Source organism: Marmota marmota, unplaced genomic scaffold (genome assembly GCF_001458135.2).
Source record: "Marmota marmota marmota unplaced genomic scaffold, marMar, whole genome shotgun sequence".
Classification (NCBI taxonomy): Eukaryota; Metazoa; Chordata; class Mammalia; order Rodentia; family Sciuridae; genus Marmota; species Marmota marmota.
Window position 1 is genome coordinate 1,936,894 of NW_026000051.1, and position 20,199 is coordinate 1,957,092.

A 20,199-nucleotide genomic window follows, 5' to 3' on the forward strand; every position below is an offset into this window, starting at 1 on the left:
GCGCCCGGAACCCCCACCCGGGTCCCCAGCCCCCTGGGCCNGGCCCCAACCCTGCGGCGGGAGTGGGGCCCCCGCGCCCCCCTGCGTCGTCTGCGCGTCCCTCCTCATTTGGTGGCTTCTCTATAGCCCCTCCCGCGACTCGGTCCTTGCTTGCGCGGGTTTCCGTCTGCTCCCTGCGCTCCGGGTGCGCTCGCTGCCGTCGCGCTGTCCCTACCTCTTGTCCCCCGCCCCCCATCCTACCCCGTCTCCACCTCTCCTCCCTTCCTCCGCAATGTCCTCTTTCGCCTGCGCTCTGAGACCCTCTCCCGCTTTCTCACACACTCTCAGCTTCCTCCTCCCACGTCTCTCTCTCGACGAGTCTCAGTCTTTCTCTTCTCCATTCCCGCGGTGGCCCGGGAAATTCTCTCCTTGCTTGGGGCCCATGTGTCCGGTCCCACCCATCCCGGGTTCCCGTAGGACGGTGCTGGGCTCCAGGGCGCCCCCTGCGGCGCGGACAAAGGCGCGACCCGCTGCCCATGTGGTGTGGGACCTCGGGCGGCTGGACCAACTTCAATAGACGTGACTTGGGACCAGCCCAGCCTGCTGCCGGGCTGCCGGGCAGAGTAGCGGACGTGAAGCGGTGAATAGGGACAGCGGTCTCCCCTCCCCCGCAGCCTCACTCCTACCCTATCTAATTAGCCTCGGAGGCCTATGGCGAGACAAAGGCGCGCCCCGGGGCTCCCACGTCGAGCCTGAAGAACTCTGAGCTGGCGCCCGAGCCCGCAGGTGACTGGCACGCGAGTCTCCCTGGGCGTCCAGGGCGGGTGGCTTTTCCCCTGTGCCTCTCAAAACAACGCCCCTCGCCACCATCGCCCATGCCCCATCCCCCAGGCCAGCGGATGCCAGCGCTACAGCCCTGGCCCGACCAAGGCAAGAGGCGCTGGGTCAAGCTTTGACGTCAGGAGAGGCGAGAGGCAGAGGGGGCGGAGAAGGAGAGAGACTTGTGTAAAGAGAGGCTAGTGTGAAAAGATCAGATACAGTCAAAACATGAGAAGTGGAGACAGAAAGATGGATGAAGGGAGCTGAGGCGGGGGATTGCAGAAGAGCCCCGAGATCTGGGAGACTGAGGGGGTAGAGAGGGAGGACTGTGGGCATCAGACACACAGGCCTCCCCAACATCTCCCCAGCTCTCACGGCTCCATCTGCGCAGCTGCCTGCTGCTCCTGTGAGTCTCAGGGTGGCCAGAAGGAGCCATCTCCCACCATCATATCCCTTCCTCCACCAGAGCCCCTTCCCACCCCACCAGCCACCTTGCTTTCTTCAGCCACCTCCTGGGCCCTCAAGGCTTCCTGCCTCCTGGTCCTCATGCCAGTCCTCCTCCTGCCTGGAGCTTCCTCTCTGATGTTGTCTGGGAGCAGAGGAGTCTAGAGCTGTCAGGGTGCACTTACTGCATCTGGACCTTCTCTTACCTCACCTGGAATCCTGGAGGCTTCTGGTCATTCCTTTCTTCTATAAATACTTACTGAGGACCTAATGTGTGCCACACCCTGTACAGGACCCTGGGGCACCATGGTGACCAGGGCAGACCCAGTCCTTGGTCTGTCTACCCAGCTTCTGCCAGGGTGCACCCTGGTGGGCCAGAGGTGGTGGTAACTTGTTTTACACCACCTGACCCTTGGTCTCCTGGGCAACTATGAGGGCCTGGACATAATGGATGCTCTGCCAGTGACAGACAGCTCTCTGGAGGACTCCTGTCCCTGTGTCTTCCTCTTTATCTGCAGAGTGGGAATAAGGACCTGCCCTGCAGTGAAGCTTGCTATGAGCTGAGCTGCGCAGAGGACACTGAGGTGACATTGAGGCTGCTATTGCTATTATTTTCCCTGTTCTGTGACCACTTGGCCCACGTGTATGGATCATCTGGGCCCATAAGAAAATGCCAAGAGCCCCAGAGATCTGCAGATGTGTATTGGAAACAAGGTACCCATTCTCCTCTCTGAGCTTCAGTCTCTTTATCTGCAAAATGGGGTTAGCAATAGAACCTCCACTGGGGGGGCTGTTGTGAGGGACCGAGGACACAGCATGGAAAGCTCATAGGACTGTCATCCCAGGCTGAGGCAGGAAGACAGCAGATTTGAAGCCAGCTTGCACAACTTAGGGAGAACTTGTCTCAAAATAAAAAGGGCTAGGGTGCAGCTGTGGTAGAGCACCCCGGGCCCAATCCCCAGTACAAAATAGTGAAGGAAGAGGGGAAACCAAAACCAAACCAAAACCAGCACCAACAACACATGCAGTTTTGGGAACTAGGAAGGTACAATGGTATACACCAAATATTGCTGGGGTCCCTCCTCAAGGCTGAGAGCGCCTCTAGGCCTAGGGGCTTGTCCTGGTCCCCAGTGGTCCCCAGAGCCAGTACCAGGGGTACACATTGGTGAGTGCATGATGCGGGGGGGCCATGGACCCTGGGTGGCAGGAGCAGGTTCCAGGACAGTGAGGCCTCCAGTCTTGCCGGCCTGTTCTGGAAGGCATGTGAGGTCTCTGACCCAGGGAGGAGAGTCCACAGTCTTGGAAAATGCAGGCCAGGGCAGCCCAGATCCTCAGAGCCCTGGTCACAGCCAGGGTAAGGGGGGAGATCTGAGGCCCTGGCAAAAACGCCCCAGGGAATAGGTGCAGGAGCCAGAGCGAGAGGAGCCCACTGCAGTGTCCTCCCAAGGACCTTGGCTTCTCCCCCTCTACAACCAGGGCCTCAGACTTTCCCAAACCTCTACCTCATGCCTCACCCCCACCTACAACATGGAACCTCTCCCCAGAGCACCGTTACCATCCTTACCACCCCAGTGCTAGGACTGGCCCAAGCATGGAGGGTCTCTGGTTCTGCTCTCTGAGACCTCTGTTTCCGTCCTGTGTTAAGCGCTGGGTGATGCACATGCTCAAGAGGCTGCAGACAGCTCCAAGCAACTCTGAGGTAGATTCCACGGTCACCGGTTTAAAGAGGAGGAAACAGGTTCAGCCAGGGTAATGAATGTCCTCGAAGCCTGTGCCCTCCTCGGGCCTCACCAGCTCTCTACAGCCCAGAGAACAAAACTCCTCAGGTGGCCTCTTCACATCACAGTGCCCCACGCGAGTCCCGCGCTCTCAACTATTGATGTGTCAAGGGCTGGGGTGTGGCTCCATGGTAGAGCACTTGCCTAGAGTGTGCAAGGCCCTGGGTTCCATCTCCAGCATCTCAAAAAGAAAAGAAAAGAAAAGAAAAGAAAAGAAAAGAAAAATAAAGGGTGCAATCCTTGTATTCATCCGCCTGGATGAAGACTTGTATTTACTAACTGGTTGCAAGGCTGGCTTGAACCAAGAGCTTTGTGCACACACTCTGCCACCTGAGATTTTAAATTGTAGAATGAATTTTCTGCCTTTACTCCCTCCCAACTCTCCCCTCCTCTCTGTCTGGATCCATACCCTGACCATCAGGATGACAAACTTCTGTAAAGACCAGTTAAATTACTTGCAGTTGCAATGAAAGGGATATTTACTGTTCCAAATATCCAGCAAATTACAGTTGTATTTATTTCAGAAACTTCTGAGTACTCTAGAATCTCTGTCTTGTCCATCCATCCTTCCTCCCTCCCTCCCTCCCTCCCTCCCTTCCTTCCTTCCTTCTTTCTCTCACTGCTCTACCACTGAGCTATACATACCCAGCTCTTTTCTCATTTTTTTTGTTTTGAGACAGGGTCTCATTAAGACCCTGCTGGGGCTGGCCTTGAACTTGGATCCTCCAGACCTGACCCCTGAGGAGCTGGGATTACAGTGTGCCACCATGCCCAGCTCATTTTTAAATCTTTGTCATGGAAATAGTCATGCATACCCAGTGTCATGTCGGGCTGGATCTGGCATTTGGGGCCCCAGGCCAGGGCAAGGCATTAGTTCAGCCCCAGCAGCTTCCAGTTCCTGGAGATGCTCGGGAAAGGTGACCCAGTTCAGCCAGCACCTACTGGGGACTTGCACTGTGCTGGTCCTCTTGCATGACAAGAGGCCAAAGAACACTGAATGGTTAGGTGTGTGACATGTTGATGTTACCAAAGCAAGTGGACACATGTCACATCCAGGCCATGAGGAGGAATGCTCGCCTGGGGCCTAGAATCCTCCGTGGATTCTAAGTTTCGAGAAGAGTCTTTCATCTTTGAACCAAATGTCCTCTGATGTTCCTCAACGCTCTCCAGGGGTACCTAGAGCCACCTGCCCACTGTGCTCAGCTGTGTCCCACCACAGAGGCCCTTTCACGTCCTGGCAGGCCGGGGGAGGAAGAGGGTGCCAAGCCTGTTGAACAGCGAACTGCTTCCTGCAGGAACCACGTCAGGACAGCGCTGGCATTGGGTTTCAGCTCTGACACGGAAGGGACAGAGGTCATCACTCAAGTCCTTGCCAAAGAGAAAAAAGCAGACTTTTCTTGAGCCCATTAGAGAAACAAGATTGCAGGAAACCAGGGCCTGGAAGGCAGGCAGGAGATCCTAGAGAGTCCAGCCCAGAGCTGGGGTTGTCAGAGCCGCAGGCTGTGGGACGCCTCAAAGGCACATCTTTCAACCACTTCCAGAGGCTGAGTGTGGACTGGTATCTGAGTAACAAAGTCCTGGGCCTCCAGAAGAGGCTCCACTTCCACCCCTTTCCCTGCGGGAGCCCCACCAGGTCCTCTCAGAAAAAGGCCCGCAGGCTCTGCAGGGTCACGGGAGGGAAGAACCTCACCGCACACCAGAGGAGACCAGGGAAGGGCCCTGCCCCTGCAGGGATGCTGGGAAGGTCACGGTCCAGGCCCTGGCCCAGGAAAAGACTGACACTCCCCACCTCTACACACCATCCGGCTGCAGTGTCGTCCTAGAGTGGGGGACAGCCAGAAGAGCTCCAAATAGGCTCTCTGAGGAGGAGGATGTGGGCATGTCATGAGGCAGTGAAACCAAGGACAGGAGAGAACTGGAAGCCTCTGGCACCCAGAGCCACAGCAAACAGGAAACGCGGCCGCTCCCAGGGCTGTGAGGTCCCACTGTGCCACTTGACCTTGTCCCCATCACCTGACACCACAGGTCTCAGATCTAGTTTTTAGCCAAAAACTGCAAGGGATGCCAAAAGGCAAGAAAAACAACCTGGAGAGACAACCCAGGATGGGAAGCAGAAGACATGACAGGCTGGAGTTATCCGCGGTATGTCAATAATGAAATAATGATGGGGAACTGGAAATAATGATGGTGGCTACACTAAGGGCTGGGATAGGAAGAGCAAGCGCAGGCAGGAGCAGACAGGCCACGTGAGCAGGGACGTGGGCACTCTCAGAGGGAAATCAAAGCAAACGCTGGACATCAGAAACATCGGATCAGAGGCGAAGGATTCTGGGAGGCCCATCAGGAGACAGGACCTTGTGGAGGGAAGAATCAGTGGCTTGAAGGTAGTCCAGGAGAAACTTCCTGAATGGAAAGGAAAAGAGAAAATGAATGAAAGAAACAGAGCAGGACATTCAAAAACGATAGGATGCCTTCAGAGGGGGTAGCACGTGCAGAGCTGGGATATCAGAAGGAGATGGAGCCCAGGTGAAGATGTTGAGAACTTTCAGAAACTAATGGCAGACAGCAAAGCCCAGATCCAGGGAGTTGAGGGAACACCACACAGAGCAATTGCAAAAACAGGAAAATGAAAGCAAGGAAACACCTACCACACACACACACACACGCACGCACACACACACTCACCCAGTGCAACACCTTCTAATGGCCCCAAACCAAAAAAAGATTCAAGAGGCGTTTAGATAGCAGTAGATATTTAAGTTCACACTTAGAGCTATCACTGGCTGTAGTCCACCACCATTGGAGACAATGAAGTTGTTTTGTTGGTGATTTAAAACAAAGGGGTTTTGGATGACCTCGTCCCATGAGCCTTGTTATCCAAGTGATTCCTGAGAGGGTTGCCCAGTTGCCAACAGCAGGTTTTGAACTGTTCAACTTGTCGTCTTGGGTACTCTTCTTTTTGGTACTGGTGGCTGAACCTAGGGGTGTGTTCCTACTGAATTGCATTTCTACCTCTTCTTATTTTATTTTTCTGGTACTGGGGATTGAACCCAGGGTGCTTTACCACTGAGCCACATCCCCATCCCTTTTTATGTTTGATCTTGAGACAGGGCCTCACTAAGTTACTGGGACTGGCCTGGAACTTGTGATCCTCCTGCCTCAGCTTCCCGAGTTCTTGGGATTTCAAGGATGAGCCACTGCACCTGGTTTGGATACTCTTTAATAAAAGGGATTCTAAAGATTCAACTGTCTAGGAAGAACCTTTTGTATCTAAGTTGAATTTCTAACTAACCACTGCTAGATGTACACAGGGCCCCTCTCCCCACCCAGCTCTGTGGTGGGGAGAGCCCCGTCTGTGCCCCAGAGCTGAGCACGGAGCCTGGAAGACAACCGGTGCTCCAGTGTCGGGGGTTGAGCTGCAGGGCCCACAGCCATGGTGGGTGCTCTACTTGCTGGAGGCTTGCCTGGCGTCTAACTGAGCATGGAACTCGGTCATTGACTTCTTTTTGGTGCAGTTTTGCCAGGGCAGATGTCCATGGGCCTGAATTTAAAGACTGGTAGAGTGTCTGGACATTTCCTATAGGTAATGCCCTGCAAGGGACCAGTTAGCTCACAGCCCAGGCTGATTGGGTCAAAGTATGTATAAGCAACATCACAGACCAGTGATTCTCATGAACATACATGCAGCAACTCTAAACAAAAAAATAATAACAAATCAAGCCATGTATATAAAGAAAAAGGGATAGGTAATATATCATGACCACCATGAGGTTATTCTAGGAATGCAAGGCTGGCTTGACACTTGAAAACCAATTAATGTAATTCACTATATTAAAGCAAAAAAGGAGATGTATCACATGATGTTCTCTAGTTTTGTTTTTTTGTTTATTTTCAGTGCTGAGGTTGGAACCCAGGTCTCATGCATGCCAGGCAAGGGCTCTAGAACAGGGACACACTGCCAGTTGGTGTTCTCCACAGATGTAGAAAAGGCATTTGAGGGGCTGGGGTTGTGGCTCAGTGGTAGAGAGCTTGCCTAGCTTGTGTGAGGCACTGGGTTCAATTCTCAGCACTGCATATAAATACATAAAAGTCCATTGATAATTGAGGGATATTTAAACGAGAAAAAGCATTTGAAAACATCGATTTATGATGAAACTCTTGGCAAACTAAAAACAGAAGGGAACTTCCTTGTCTGATCAAAGTATATACAAGTAACAACTCATCAGGCATGATGAATGGTAAGCTAGGGTGAACATGCCCTCCGAGATTAGGAACAGGACCAGTGTTCTGACCTCTCTGCCTCCAACCAATGATGTCCTGAAGGTCTCCGCTGGAGCAGTCGGTCAACCAGAAGAAACAAAGGGCATAGGATGGGGAGGAAAAACTGACGCCATCATTGTTCATCAGTGACATGACTGTAAATGTAGAAAAGTCAGATTTATAAGTTATTAGAATTAATAAGTTGGGCTGGGGATATAGCTCAGTTGGTAGAGTGCTTCCCCTTGTATGCACAAGGCCCTGGGTTTGATCCCCAGCTCAAAAAAAAAAAAAAAAAAGAATTAATAAGTGGATGTTAGCAGGTCATTGGAATCAAAGGCAATGTGTAAAAGATAAATTGTGTTTCTAGCTGGGTGTGGTGGCACACACCTGTAATCCCAGTGGCTGGGGAGGCTGAGAGAAGAGGATCCTCGGGTTCAAAGCCAGCCTCAGCAACAGCAAGGCGCTAAGCTACTCAGTGAGACCCTGTCTCTAACAAAGGGCTGGGGATGTGGCTCAGTGGTCAAGTGCTTCTGAGTTCAATCCCAGGTACAAAAGAATAGGAAAAAGAAAAATTGCATTTCTGGAACTAGCTGCCCAGGCTAGGGATTAAAAACTGAAATAAAAATACCATTTCTGGCCTGGGGTTGTGGCTCAGTGGTAGAACACTTGCCTAGCATGTGTGAGGCACTGGGTTCGATTCTCAGCACCACATATAAATAAATGAATAAAATAAAGGTCCATCAACATCTAAAAAACAAATAAATACCATTTCCAATAATAGTGGAACATGAAAAATCTAGGAATAAATGAAAATAAAGATGTATAAGACCTCTTTACCGAAAAGTACAAAAATTATAGAGACAAATCAAAGAAGTAAGTAAAAGAAGAGATCTCATATGTGCATGGATTGGAAAGCTCAATATTGGTTAAAAGTGTTGATTCTTTCCAAATAGATCCATAGATTCAATGCATTCCCAATCAAAATCCCTACAAGTTTTTACAAATATTTTTTTAGTTATAGATGGACACAATACCTTTATTTATTTATTTAGTTTTATGTGGTGCTGGGGATAAAACCCAGGGCCTCGAATGTGCGAGGCGAACACTCTCCCATTGAGCCACAACCCCAGCCCTGCCCTGCAAGTTTTTAAAAATTTTAGTGGGGGGCGGAGATAGACAAACTAACCCTAAAATCTTATAGGGTAGAGGGTAGTCCAGGCAATCTTGTAAAAATTGGTAAAGTCAATTTGTATCTACTATAGAGTAATTAAAATGCCAGCCAGGTACAGTGTCACAGGCCTGTAATCCCCATGGTTTGGGAGGCTGAGGAGGATCTGGGGTTCAAAGCCAGCCTCATCAACTCAGCAAGACCCTGTCCTAAATAAAATATAAAAAGGGATGGGGATGTTGCTCAGTGGTTAAGTGCCCCTGGTTCAATCCCCAGTACCTAAAAAAAGAAAAAGAAAAATAAATAAATAAAATAAAATGCCATTAAATTGGCACAAGGACAGGCCAAATGGATCAAATGCAAGTGTAGCATACAATGTAGTTGAGGGTTTTTTCCCCCTGCTGCTGGGGATCATGGCCTTGCACATGTGGAGCACATACTCCACCACTGAGCTAAACACAAGTTGTTAAAAAAAATTTAGAATGTTTAAACATATTTAATAACTTATCTTTTTATTAATCATTGAGTCAAATATCTAACACAATTTGGAACCACTGGCGTTGTCTGATTTCAAGGAAGCGAAACTGACGTCAAGAGATGTGACCTATTTGTTGGGTGCAGTGGTGTACACCTGTATCCCAGTGACTTGAGGGGCTGAGGCAGGCAGATTGCAAGTTTGAGGCCAGCCTTAGCAGTATAGTGAGGCCCTAAGCAACTTAGCAAGACCATGTCTCAAAAATAAAAAATATGAAAGGACTGAACATGTAGCTCAATGATAGAGCTCCCCTGGGTTCAATCCCCACTACTGAAAGAAGAAGAAAAAAGGTGGGGGAAGTGGTCCATTCAAGTCACATAGAAAATTGGAAATTGGTTGTCCTGGTTGAGAACAAAAGCCAGCGCTCAGAGGAAGGGCGCTCGCCTAGCATGCGTGGGGCACTGGGTTGGATCCTCAGCACCACATGAAAATAAAATAAAGGTATTGTGTCCACCTACAACTAAAAAATAAAATGTTAAAAAAAATATATATATACACACACACACACACACACACATATATATATATATTTAGGGACTAGGGCTATAGCTCAGTGATGGAGCGCTCGCCTTGCACATATGAAGCACTGGGTTCGATCATCAGCACCACATAAAAATAAGTAAATAAAAATACTGATTCCACCTACAACTAAAAATATTAAAATATATATAGGTATATATATAAATAAAATAGAATATATATATATATATATATATATATATATATATATATAGAGAGAGAGAGAGAGAGAGAGAGAGAGAGAGAGAGAGAGGCAGGTGACCTGTGAGGTGACAGCCGTGCTGAGAGCGGTCTTCATCGTCCTCTTCCTCCTAGACACATGGCCGCAGCCTCCAGTGCCTGACAGTGCCCAGTGGATAGAAGGTGTGGGGATTTCTGAGGCTTGCTGGGAACTTGTCGGAAGGGCTGGTGGTGAGTGACAGCTGGGTGTTGGAGGTCCCAGGCCCCTGGTGAGAAGAGGGCCTAGGCCCCTGCTTCTGGGGGAAGTCAAGATTGGAGGCTGATGGAAGGTGACCTGAAGGGTCTCAGCCTCATTTTCCATGTGCTTGAAGAAGGAGTTCCTTGATATCATCTGTGAGCCGGGACTCAGCCTCCTGGATCCATCGACCCTTGGCTGCAATTGTCCACACATCTGTCACACACCAGGTATGTGGGCGCGCTGGCTTCTTTCTCATAGCTTGCTCCCTGGAGGGCTGCTCTTTCCCAAGGGTTTTGCCGATGTAACTGGGGGATCATGAGCCAGGCCTTGGACCATGGTTTCCTGGGGTGGTGCAGGAGAGCCCAGTGGGTCAGTGCTGAGGCTGACATTTATTTTCAGAGTTACAGTTTGCCCCTGATGCTCAAATGGAGCAGAAAAGCCACCTCAGCGTGGGTGCAGTGGTGCACACCTGTAATCCTAGCAGCTCAGGAGGCTTGAGGCCAGCCTGGGCAACTTAGCAAGACCCTGTCTCAAAAGAGTTTCGGGATATAACTTACTGGTGAAGGGCCCCGGGTTCAAATACCAATACTGTGAAGGAAAAAAAAAAAAAAGGACCTTCATCAGCCAGCTTCTCACCTCTAAAAATCTGGGTGGAATCAGCAGCAGGGCACCTTCGCTCTTGGGGAAGTCTTTGTCCACTTTCTGTTATTGTAACAGAATCCCTAGGCTGGGTCAGTTACAAAGAGATTTATTCTGGAGCCTGGGAAGTCCAGGGGCATGGCCCTGGCCACTGCTGAGGGCCTCATGGCCAAAGGGCAAGTGTGGGAGGAACAAAACAGGGGCTGCCTCACCTACTGTGGTCTCTCATTAACATGGCGCTCGCAGAAGATGGTTTTCATCAGCAGTCTGCTGTCCTGGAAGGCTAAAGTGCTTGAAATGTACCAAGTTCAGCAATTGTGTTCCCGCAAGAGCGGCTTGTCTCTTAATGACCTCAGAAAGGCCCTACTTCCCAACACCACCACCAGGCAGCCACACTTCCATGAGTTTCAGAGGGGACACACTGTATTCAAATCACAGCAGGGAGATGTGGGGTCGACCCTGTGAGCCAGATTGGCAGGCAGAGCAGTCTTGTTCAGCCTGGCTGGGAACAGACTGCAGAAGTGACTTGAATACTGGCCGAGGGTTAGGGTATCTCTCATGTGTGGAAGCTAGAGAGGAAAAAGGAAAAGGAAGGTGGGGGCTTTCATGAAAACCAGGGGAAAGGAGGAGGAAAGGTAAAGGAGAAGTATGAGGGGTGATACTGGCCAGGTTAAATTTTATACTGTGTGCATGCACGGACATTGAACAACAAATCCTACCATTGTGCACAACTGCACTGCACCAATTAAAACACGTGGAGAAAAGTTTTAGTGAGTAGGTGAGTTTGCAAATGTGCAACTGAAAATAACTGTCACACATTTCCAGGGCCCAGCCCAGGGCTGCTGTTCATCCCCTCTAGGACGGCTCCCCCTCACAGCAACTGCCTCACTTGGTGGCAACTGCAAGAGGCTGTGAGCTGCTGTTGGTGCAGCCATGCTCCCCACCGAGGCCCCAGAAGAAGTGTGGATGGGCTTCAGCACAGAACTGCCACCACCCCCAAGCTCGAGTGAATAGGGCGGATCCCTGAGCCTCTGGACTCTTAAGCCCTCATCTGTGAAATGGGGAGAACAGTCCTGTCTAGCTCTCCAGGTGCAGATCCACCATCAAAGCAGATGCCTGGAAAGGGCCAGGACTCCCTTGGAGCTGTTAGAGCGAGGCCCTGGAGACAAAGCACAGCGAAGGTGACTGTTGTTTCAAGCATGTTGAGGGCTGTCTTTACTTCCTCTTCTCCGCACACAAGATGTGGACCCAGGGCCAGCAGACCCCTGCGGAATTGCCAAGCCACTTTCGGGCCATTAATCTCTAAGAGTCTATCAGGACCATTTGCATTAGCCCATCTTCAAAGACCCCAGCTGGGCCCCAGTGGACCACGAGTGGGGCTTGGAAAAGAGTGGGGCCCTAGCCAGCTGGAAGCTGGGGCTCCAGGGTATCCAACGCCTTCTTGGGTCTGGCATGGCAATCATCTGTGTCCCTGGTCAATCCTGCTGTGGGGGTTACAGAACATCTCAGATGGTCACCAGTTGTGAAGGACACTGTCAAGACAGTGCCTCCTACCAGATGAGAGGCCACGGGTGTTGATGGAGGCATGTTGGTTAGCCAGAGCTCCCCACCCCCAGCTTCTGGGTGGGCTGGGGTCAGCTCAGCAGGGCCCTCAGTGCATGCTGAACTTGGCGCCTGGTAGAGACCAAGTGCATGTGAGGTGGAGGGCGGGGGTGGGGCCAGCCTTCTGAAGACAGACTGGGCACCCGCCCGCCCCGCCCCTGCTGCCCCAAACGCAGGCTGCCCTTTCAGTGATGACCATGCAGCTTTCTTAATGGAACACAATCGCTGAACTTGGTACATTTCAAGCACTTTAGCCTTCCAGGACAGCAGACTGCTGATGAAAACCATCTTCTGCGGGCAGGCGCCATGTTAATGAGAGACCAAATTTCATACGCTTGCAAACTTTCCCCCTTGCCTCCTGCTGTACCTCCCCCTCCCCCCAATAAAAGATTGCATCAGAGAGAAAGGGAGAGAGATTTCCATAATTTATAGTATGGGCATTTCACTGGGGACAAGCGCTAATCTGTACTTACCGATACATTTAAGAAAATGCATCCTCCCGCAAGCCTGCACCATTTACGACTCTTGGCACAAACCGCAATGCTCAGTCTTCAATTAAGGGACACCTTAGGGTTCATTATCACACAATCGCTCCCTGTGAACCATGCCAAATGCTGTTTTGGCACAGAGCTTGGAAGATGAATTAGAAGGAAGTCCTGTCTGTAATGCCCTCTCCCATTCCCATTACCGCCATCAGCGTTTATACCCTTTCCCTCGGCCCTCCCCCTCTCCAAGTGGCTTTTACTATTCAATTTCTCAACGTCAAACTCGATTCTCTAGAGGTGTAGTTAAAGATGCCACATCTCCTTTTTGTCTTCCGGCTCTCAACAGGCCTCAACATGGCCCAGATGGGCCGCTCTCCACCCCCTTTTGGGCTAAAGGAACCACAGATGTGTCTTCATCTTCCTCTTAGTGTCGGTTGGAGACAAGGGACAGGAACTGGACACACACACGTATGCACATGAGCCATAGGGGGCTTCTGAACAGGCCTGGGATCTAAACCCAGATGGGGCTTGGCGTAAAAGCTGAAGGCTGAGGCAGAGTGGCTCACGCTCCAGACAACTGGGCTCAGCCTGTCAGCAGGAAGGACGGAAAGCGAGAACCCCAAGCCCACCTCAACTCCACTACACCCAAGGTCCAGCCCGCAGGACCCTTGTAGTTTAACCCCCTGGGTGAGGACACAGGCCTTTTTCTTAATGAGAACAACAGAACAAACCAGCACATCTGCTGGCCCTTCCCAGCTCTCCCCAGACCCACAGAGCTGCAGGTGAGTGCTGGGGACAGGAGAGAGGTGGCAGCAACAGCCAGAGACATGGCCCTGGGCTTCCAGGGAGTGTCAGGGTGGGGTGGGGGCTGGAGGGGTGAAAAAAGGAGGGGCACTGCCTCTCTCATAGGACAGCATGCTGATCTGGCTCCTTCCCTCAAGGAACTTTCCAGTTCTACTCAGGACAAGGTGCCTCTGCTCCAGGGAACTCCACTTATGACTTCTGGGCGTCATGCCATTAAGATGCTTAGATGTCACAGGAAAGTGGGCTGGCCTAAACCAAGGCTCTCAAGTTGGACCATTGTATCACACAAAGCCATTAAAAGAAAATAAGCTAGACGTCTAGGCTGTGCACCAACGCAGTCGGGCTGCTGCAGAGCTAGATGACGACCAGCAAGATCTGCAAGAACCTTCTTTCCATGTCAGTAGCGGCGGGCAGGGGCAGAGGGAGGAATGAGCAGGGAGCAAGCAGACTAAAAATACTCCACCCACAAGATGTCTTGTGGAAATTTTATTATATAGAGTGTAAAATGAATTGTCAGTCAAATACAAAGAACACCTTTTTAAACAACATGCATAACATTTTCCAATTGCCTTTTTTAATAGTTAGACATTTCAAGCATTTAAGGAAAACAAGGAGAAAACCCCAGAAACTGTAACTTCAGTACATTTCAAACGGAATGTCCCTTAGGTCAATTAAAAATGCGAGAAAAAATAGCTTTAATTCCGTATTTTTTTCCTTTAAAAATACATGTTATCTGTACAAGATACACTACAGTAAACATTGGAAATCATATTATCCCTTTTATTAAATCAAAATTATTTAATTCATACTGTGGTTAATACTAGATTTACTTATTCATCTAGTTCATTTGACAAATATTAAGAAAATATTTAAAAGAAAAAAGCAAAAAAACACCTTGGAATTAAAAAATAGTTACTACATTTTTATACGGTTTAATGTTCCACAGTGTTTGTTAAAAGTTATATTGAATTTCTTTTTAATATTAAAAATAACAGTATTTATATTTCTGAAAGAACAGAGAAAGGTTTTTTGTTTTGTTTTTTAAAACCAGCTTGGAGGTCTTAGATACACAATTGCAACCAGTAATGGAGACACGAAAAAAAAAATGTATGCTAACACACAAACACACTTTTATATTACCCTTTAGAACTCTAGGAATTATACAAACCCTACAAAATGCCCCTCCCAAACCCTGTTGGACAGCAATACAATTATCTGTCTCATTTCAGAATTCACATAATTAATTACAATACATAATAGTTCAGTTTTTTAAAAAATGCAATAAAACCAGACAGCCAAAATACAAGAAATTAGAAGTAAAACATTTAATGAATTTACACATTTAAGAATATTTAAATACTGTTTAAAAAATTTTTTAAAAGAATTTGTTACATACCACCTAAGACTTCCAAGCCACTTTCTGTTGCAACAGAAAAAACTGTAAATAAAAAGACACGAAAACAAAACAACAAACAAAACAATATCATGTTGAAATGTCACTGCTCCGAGGCACATTCTGGCACCTGAATTTGCAGGTATTGCTCCAAAAAGAATCCCAGAGCTTACACATTTGAAATAACAAACAAGAATAATGAAACAAAAATTATCAGCAATTTTTAGTAACTAATTTTCCCGATTTTTAGAAAAATTCTGTTAATCTAAATATAGTGTTTCACAGAACAAAACAAAGGTTCATCATCAAAAGTCTGCAAATCTAAAAACCTCTGTTACAAACAGGTTTTCTTTCACACTGATTTCGAGGGGAAGGGCCAGCTGTGTGACTCGGCTCTACTGCTCCTGTGGGAGGAAGGAGAGGAGGTGTCAGGCCCATGGCAGCTTCTCCAGTCCCGAGTCAGCAGCAGGCGACAGGTGCCCATGCACCAATGCAAACCCGAGAAACCTCTTTGGGGGGAGGTCTGGAGCTTCTCTTCTGCTGGGGACATTGGGCAGGATGCAGAAGAGTGCTACTCTTCCTGGGCCACTACCAGCCCTGACACCTGCTTTCTCCAAGACACAGCCAACTGGGCAGTGGGATGCCACGGCAGGAGGAGCCGGCACACTGTCCATGGGACCTGACTGACATCAGGTGACCTGAAATATGCCCCGTGGGAGCACCTGGCCCTCTTCCCCACTTTAAGGAGAAATCCGTCTTGGCCCTGACTAGGCAGAGCCCTCCAGGCTCCTGGGCATAAAGGCGGGAGCTGGCACTGTGCCTGCCTGAGGAGCCCACACAGGGCCAGAGGCAGGCTGGCATGGCGGTTGCTGTGTTCTCAGGAGGTCCCTGGGCCAAGGGGACTGCTCCCCCACAGTCTACTGCACTCGCCCTGACATCAGACAAACATTGAGGAGTGGGAGACAGGGGTCAGGGAGGTGTGGGAAGTGTCACAGCATTGGGGACCATCTACAGACCTGGCTGTGGGCCTGAGCCTGCCCTAACGTCTGCCCGTAGAAAGCGACCTGCTGTCTGTAATACTCCGCCCAGGCCATTGTGTAGTCTGGTGGGGAGCTGGCCTGAGGAGCAGCGCTGGCAGCGTGACCTGGGTGACAAGGGAGGAAAAACGGGTTAGGGGAATGGGAGCATTGGGGGCAGGTCCCTTCCCTGGGGCCCAGGCACCTGCTCTCCCTTCTGGAGGGCACGGGGAGGCTGGGCGAAGTAGTCTTCTATTGCTGGGTCCCACACCCCAGGCGAAGACAGCCAACTGCTCTACAGAAGCAAAGCCCTGTGTACGCCTGCCTCTCAGCAGCTCCTAATGCCAAAGGCAGAAAGAGTGGCTGCGGGGACTGGGGGTGGATGGAAAGCCTGGCGTGATTTCTGCAGGGAACATCCGAATCCCTCACAGCTTGACGTACATAACCCATGCGTCTAGGGTGGGTTCAGGTCATGGAAGAAAGGGCACCAGAACTGCTAGCAGGTCCCCTGCTGATGAGGGTCACCTTGGCACCCCCACCCTGGCCCCAGAAGGGGTATGGACCCGGTGACAATATGGCCGCTAGGGTTCCCAAAACAGGTGTTTGACAGCCTCTGACCCAAGTTGGGTCAGCCAGCAAGTTCCACCCTGAAGATGCCAGTCACAGAAAAGCCCTGCAGGCCATACCCCATGCTCTGGTCAGGGAGTCGGGAAATGCGCTCGGGCTTGGTGCTGATGTGAAGTCCTGAACCAGGGCTTTTGCTGCTATGTACTCCCTCCCCCTTTAATTTAATTAAAAAAAAAAAAATTTGGGGGGGCTGGGTTGTGGTTCAGTGGTAAAGTGCTCGCCTAGCACATGCTAGGCCCTGGGTTCGATCCTCAGCACCACATAAATAAAATATTATGTCCGACTACAACTAAAAAATAAATATTAAAAAAAAATTTAGTTGTAGATGGACACAATACCTTTACTTATTTATTTTTTATATGATGCTAGGGATTGAGCCCAGTGCCTCACTGTGCTAGGCAAGCGCAGTACCCACTGAGCTCCAGCCCCAGCCGCCCTCCCCCTCTTCTGAAGACTAGTTTAGTTTCTGGTACAGGTAAGAAAAAAGACTTATACAGCAAGAAAACAACCGGGCACCTAGTCCAGCTTAGGGTCCCTTCCCTGAATTCCACCATTTCTCTTCTCTTTAGCTATCCTGAAATGCCAAAAATGGGCATCAGTGAGACACACAGAACAGGATGCCTGGGTGGGAGGCAGCACTAATAGGAGCCTTTCAGCTCCACAGGGACCCAGCCAGGTCCAACAGGCAGTGGGTGACAAGGTGCGGGTACTGAGGTCCAGCTGTGGGGAAGGTGACAAAGCACAGACGACAGGCCCAGGAGCAGCTGGGCTGAGGCCGCGGGGTGGGCCTGTGCCCGAAGCCGCGGCACTTACTCTGCTTCTTGTAGTAGTCTTCCCAGGCCTTGCTGTAGTCAGGCTGGCTGCTCTGCGGCTGGCTCTGCTGGTCTACACGAGGAACAAAGGGCAGTCAGGGCCCCAGCCTGGGAGGAAGGCGCCACAGGCAGGAGGGCTGAAAACGGCCGGTGTGAGGCAGAGGCTGGCGACGAGCATGACAAGGCCCTGCTCTCTGCAGATGGAGCTGAGCTGGGGGAGTGGAGAGCTCTGGGAGCCAGAGCGATGGCAATCCCAGGCCCCCGGACCTGTCTTCCATGGACACGGGGTTTACCTGGCCCTTCTGTCCAATGACAGATGACCTCTGGGTGAGCATGCAGGGCCACAGGAATGTGATCTGCCTCAGCCTTTCTTGGGTGGGAAGAGAGGGACAGAGGACATGCGGAGGCGGTTCTATGCTGTCCTTGGTGCTTCCTCTATGCTATGCCAGCAACAGAGAGACTCAGTGACAGAGGACAAAGCAGCAGCACCCAGCCCAGGGGTCTATGAAGTGGCTAAAATCCCTGACCACAGTGTGAAGCAGGAGCTGCTTTCTGATGAGGCCAGGCTGCTCGAGCGTCCGCCTGCGCGGGCACACAGACCCCCTTCAACACCTTTTCTTCCGTCAGAGCTGGTATGCAGGCGGCAGGGGGACGCGCTCCTGATCACCCCCCGTGCAGAAGGCTGGCTCCCCGTTAGTTCCCTGAGACTGAACGTGGGGAAGAGGACACACCAAACCCACACGAGTGTCTCTGCTGCTAACACAGCACAGAGGCTTGCTCTCCTGGTATCCCTTCTGCTCATCTCTCTCCTGGCCTGCCTCACGGCCTCTGCAGAGCCACAAACCCAGGGCAGCTTCCCAGGGGAGGAGAGCTGCCCTCTCAGGGCTCAGTGTACCCATGCCTCAGGCTTCTCCCAGGTCTTCTGTCTGGGCACAATGGGGCCAATGTGAATGCAACCCCATCACTCTGCAGACCAGAGCATCATGCAATGACCCTGCACTGTGAGAACACCTTCTCTGCCAGGTGGCCAGCAAAATTCACAGTGAAGTTCCTGTTGAAGTCTGAAACACTGAGTAATAAAATACAGGTGGGAGGAGGGGGAAACAATCCAGCCATACAGGCCCGGAGCTTGCAAATACTTAAGAAATCTACCTCGACCCATCACTTTATGGATGCCTGAAGTAGAGCCTCCCCCCACCCAGGGGACGGTATTTCTGATGACAGAGTATGGGCCTCTAGGCTCTGCTCCAGGGAAAAGGGGCCATGTCCCTGAGCAAGGTTGACAGGCCATCCTGCAGCCTGATCTGTCATGAGGAGCAACTGCAGCCTGAACAGGCTTTCCAGAAAGACGAGAACTTCAGGTAGGTAGAAGCCTGAATTCTACTGGCCAAGGTAAGGGACTCTTGTTTTGTGCAGGCTGAGCAAGAGGGACCAGCCCAGCAGTAAACCCTAGCCTGACTCCTGGAATTGGTGAGGGATCCAGAGTTGGGAGGGGCTCTGTCCACATGGGCACTTTCTCTCTCTCTCTCTCTTTTTTTAATTTTTTTTTTTTTAGTTGTAGATGGACACAATATTATTTATTTATTTATCTAATTATCTATCTATTTATTTATATGTGGTGCTAAGGATCGAACTCAGTGCCTTACACATGCAAGACAAGCGCTCAACCACTGAGCCACAACCGCAGCCCCTCATGGGCACTTTCTCTTGACACCCAGTTTTCCCAGGGAGGTGCCACTCAGTAGACCTAATTCCATATTTGTTTGCTTTCTGAAAAGCTCAGGAAACAGAAAGAACGCCTTCCTAAGAAGAGAGGGAGAATGTCCCCACGAGGCTAAAGAGTAGGAAGGGTCACCAAGAAGCAGGGGACTGCTTGGGAGAGCAGGGTGTGGCAAGGTGGAGCTTTGGGCCAGGAGGAGGATCCCCAGGGAGTACAGAGAGAGGAGCAGCAGAGGAGGCTCTGGTTAAACTGCACCCACAGCCCACCTATCTGTGGAGAATAAGTGACAATTCTGCCCCGACCCACTCCATGGACAGGTAGCCATGGGGAGCCAGCCCTATGTCCCTGCCTCAGCTAGAGGCTGGTGCTGTTTCTGTGGAAGCCCCCACCGAGCATATGTGCTTCTTGGTGCAGGGCCTGCTATGTTCCCCAACATTTGTGGAGAGTTGCGTCCTGGGCTTGTTGGCCAAAAGTATAACAAGAGTCTCTTAGGTCCATCAGTCCTTGGCCAACCTGGCCAGCAAGTGGGAGCGCACACCACCACCTCCCAAGTCACTTACTTGGGACCTGCTGTGTGGGCTGCTGCCATGCCTGGTAGGTGCTGCCCCAGCCCTGGGTCAGAAAGGCTGGAGGGCCACTGTGGACAACAGAAGAGTCACTCATGACAGTATGGGTCACACACACCCCATCCCCCAACATCTACCTCTTTTCTGCTTAGCTCACCCCTAACCAAGCATAGCCCCTCCCTGCCCCCAAGCCTGTTGGCAGTGGCCCAGTGACGACTCTAGCCCCGTCCACCCCCAGGTGGGGCAAGTGGGTCACCTACCTCACAGGGGTACTGTGGGGGTTTCCGTTCACTTTAGCAGCGATGTTGGGGAAGCACCCTGAGCCCCTTGGAGGAAAGGTGCTGTGAAAAGAGGAAGAGCAAGCAGAACCAGTTGAACCCCTGTGATGAAGGCTCTGCAATTCCCCCCTGCCCCGGAGCTGTGCTTCCCAGACACTGCGGGGGACTGGGAGGTGCCTGTCTCTGAGGTGCTCCAGCCTGAATACCACAGGTCAGGGAGCTACAGACAGGTCTGAAGGACCACTGGTGGGATGAAGACAGATGGTCCTGCCCACACCCAGAGCTCCAGCAGCACTCTGGAGAAGCAGCTGGGACGATCTCAGGAGTGATGAGGTCC

The 20,199-nt window shown here is 50.9% G+C and overlaps 1 protein-coding gene across 2 annotated transcripts in view; it reads right to left on the minus strand.

The window, feature by feature from the left end:
* Positions 1–13,921: 13,921 nt before the first annotated feature.
* Positions 13,922–20,199, minus strand: part of Fubp3 (far upstream element binding protein 3) — a 47,736-nt gene continuing 41,458 nt past the window's right edge. For both annotated transcript variants that reach the window (XM_015497434.2, XM_015497433.2), the window contains exons 15-19: positions 19,845–19,925; positions 19,579–19,655; positions 17,300–17,371; positions 15,860–15,987; positions 13,922–15,247 (exon numbers count right to left, since the gene is read on the minus strand). In XM_015497434.2, the coding sequence (XP_015352920.1) occupies positions 15,239–15,247; positions 15,860–15,987; positions 17,300–17,371; positions 19,579–19,655; positions 19,845–19,925 (367 nt within the window). In that variant the 3' untranslated portion in view covers positions 13,922–15,238. The remainder of the gene's footprint in view (positions 15,248–15,859; positions 15,988–17,299; positions 17,372–19,578; positions 19,656–19,844; positions 19,926–20,199) is intronic.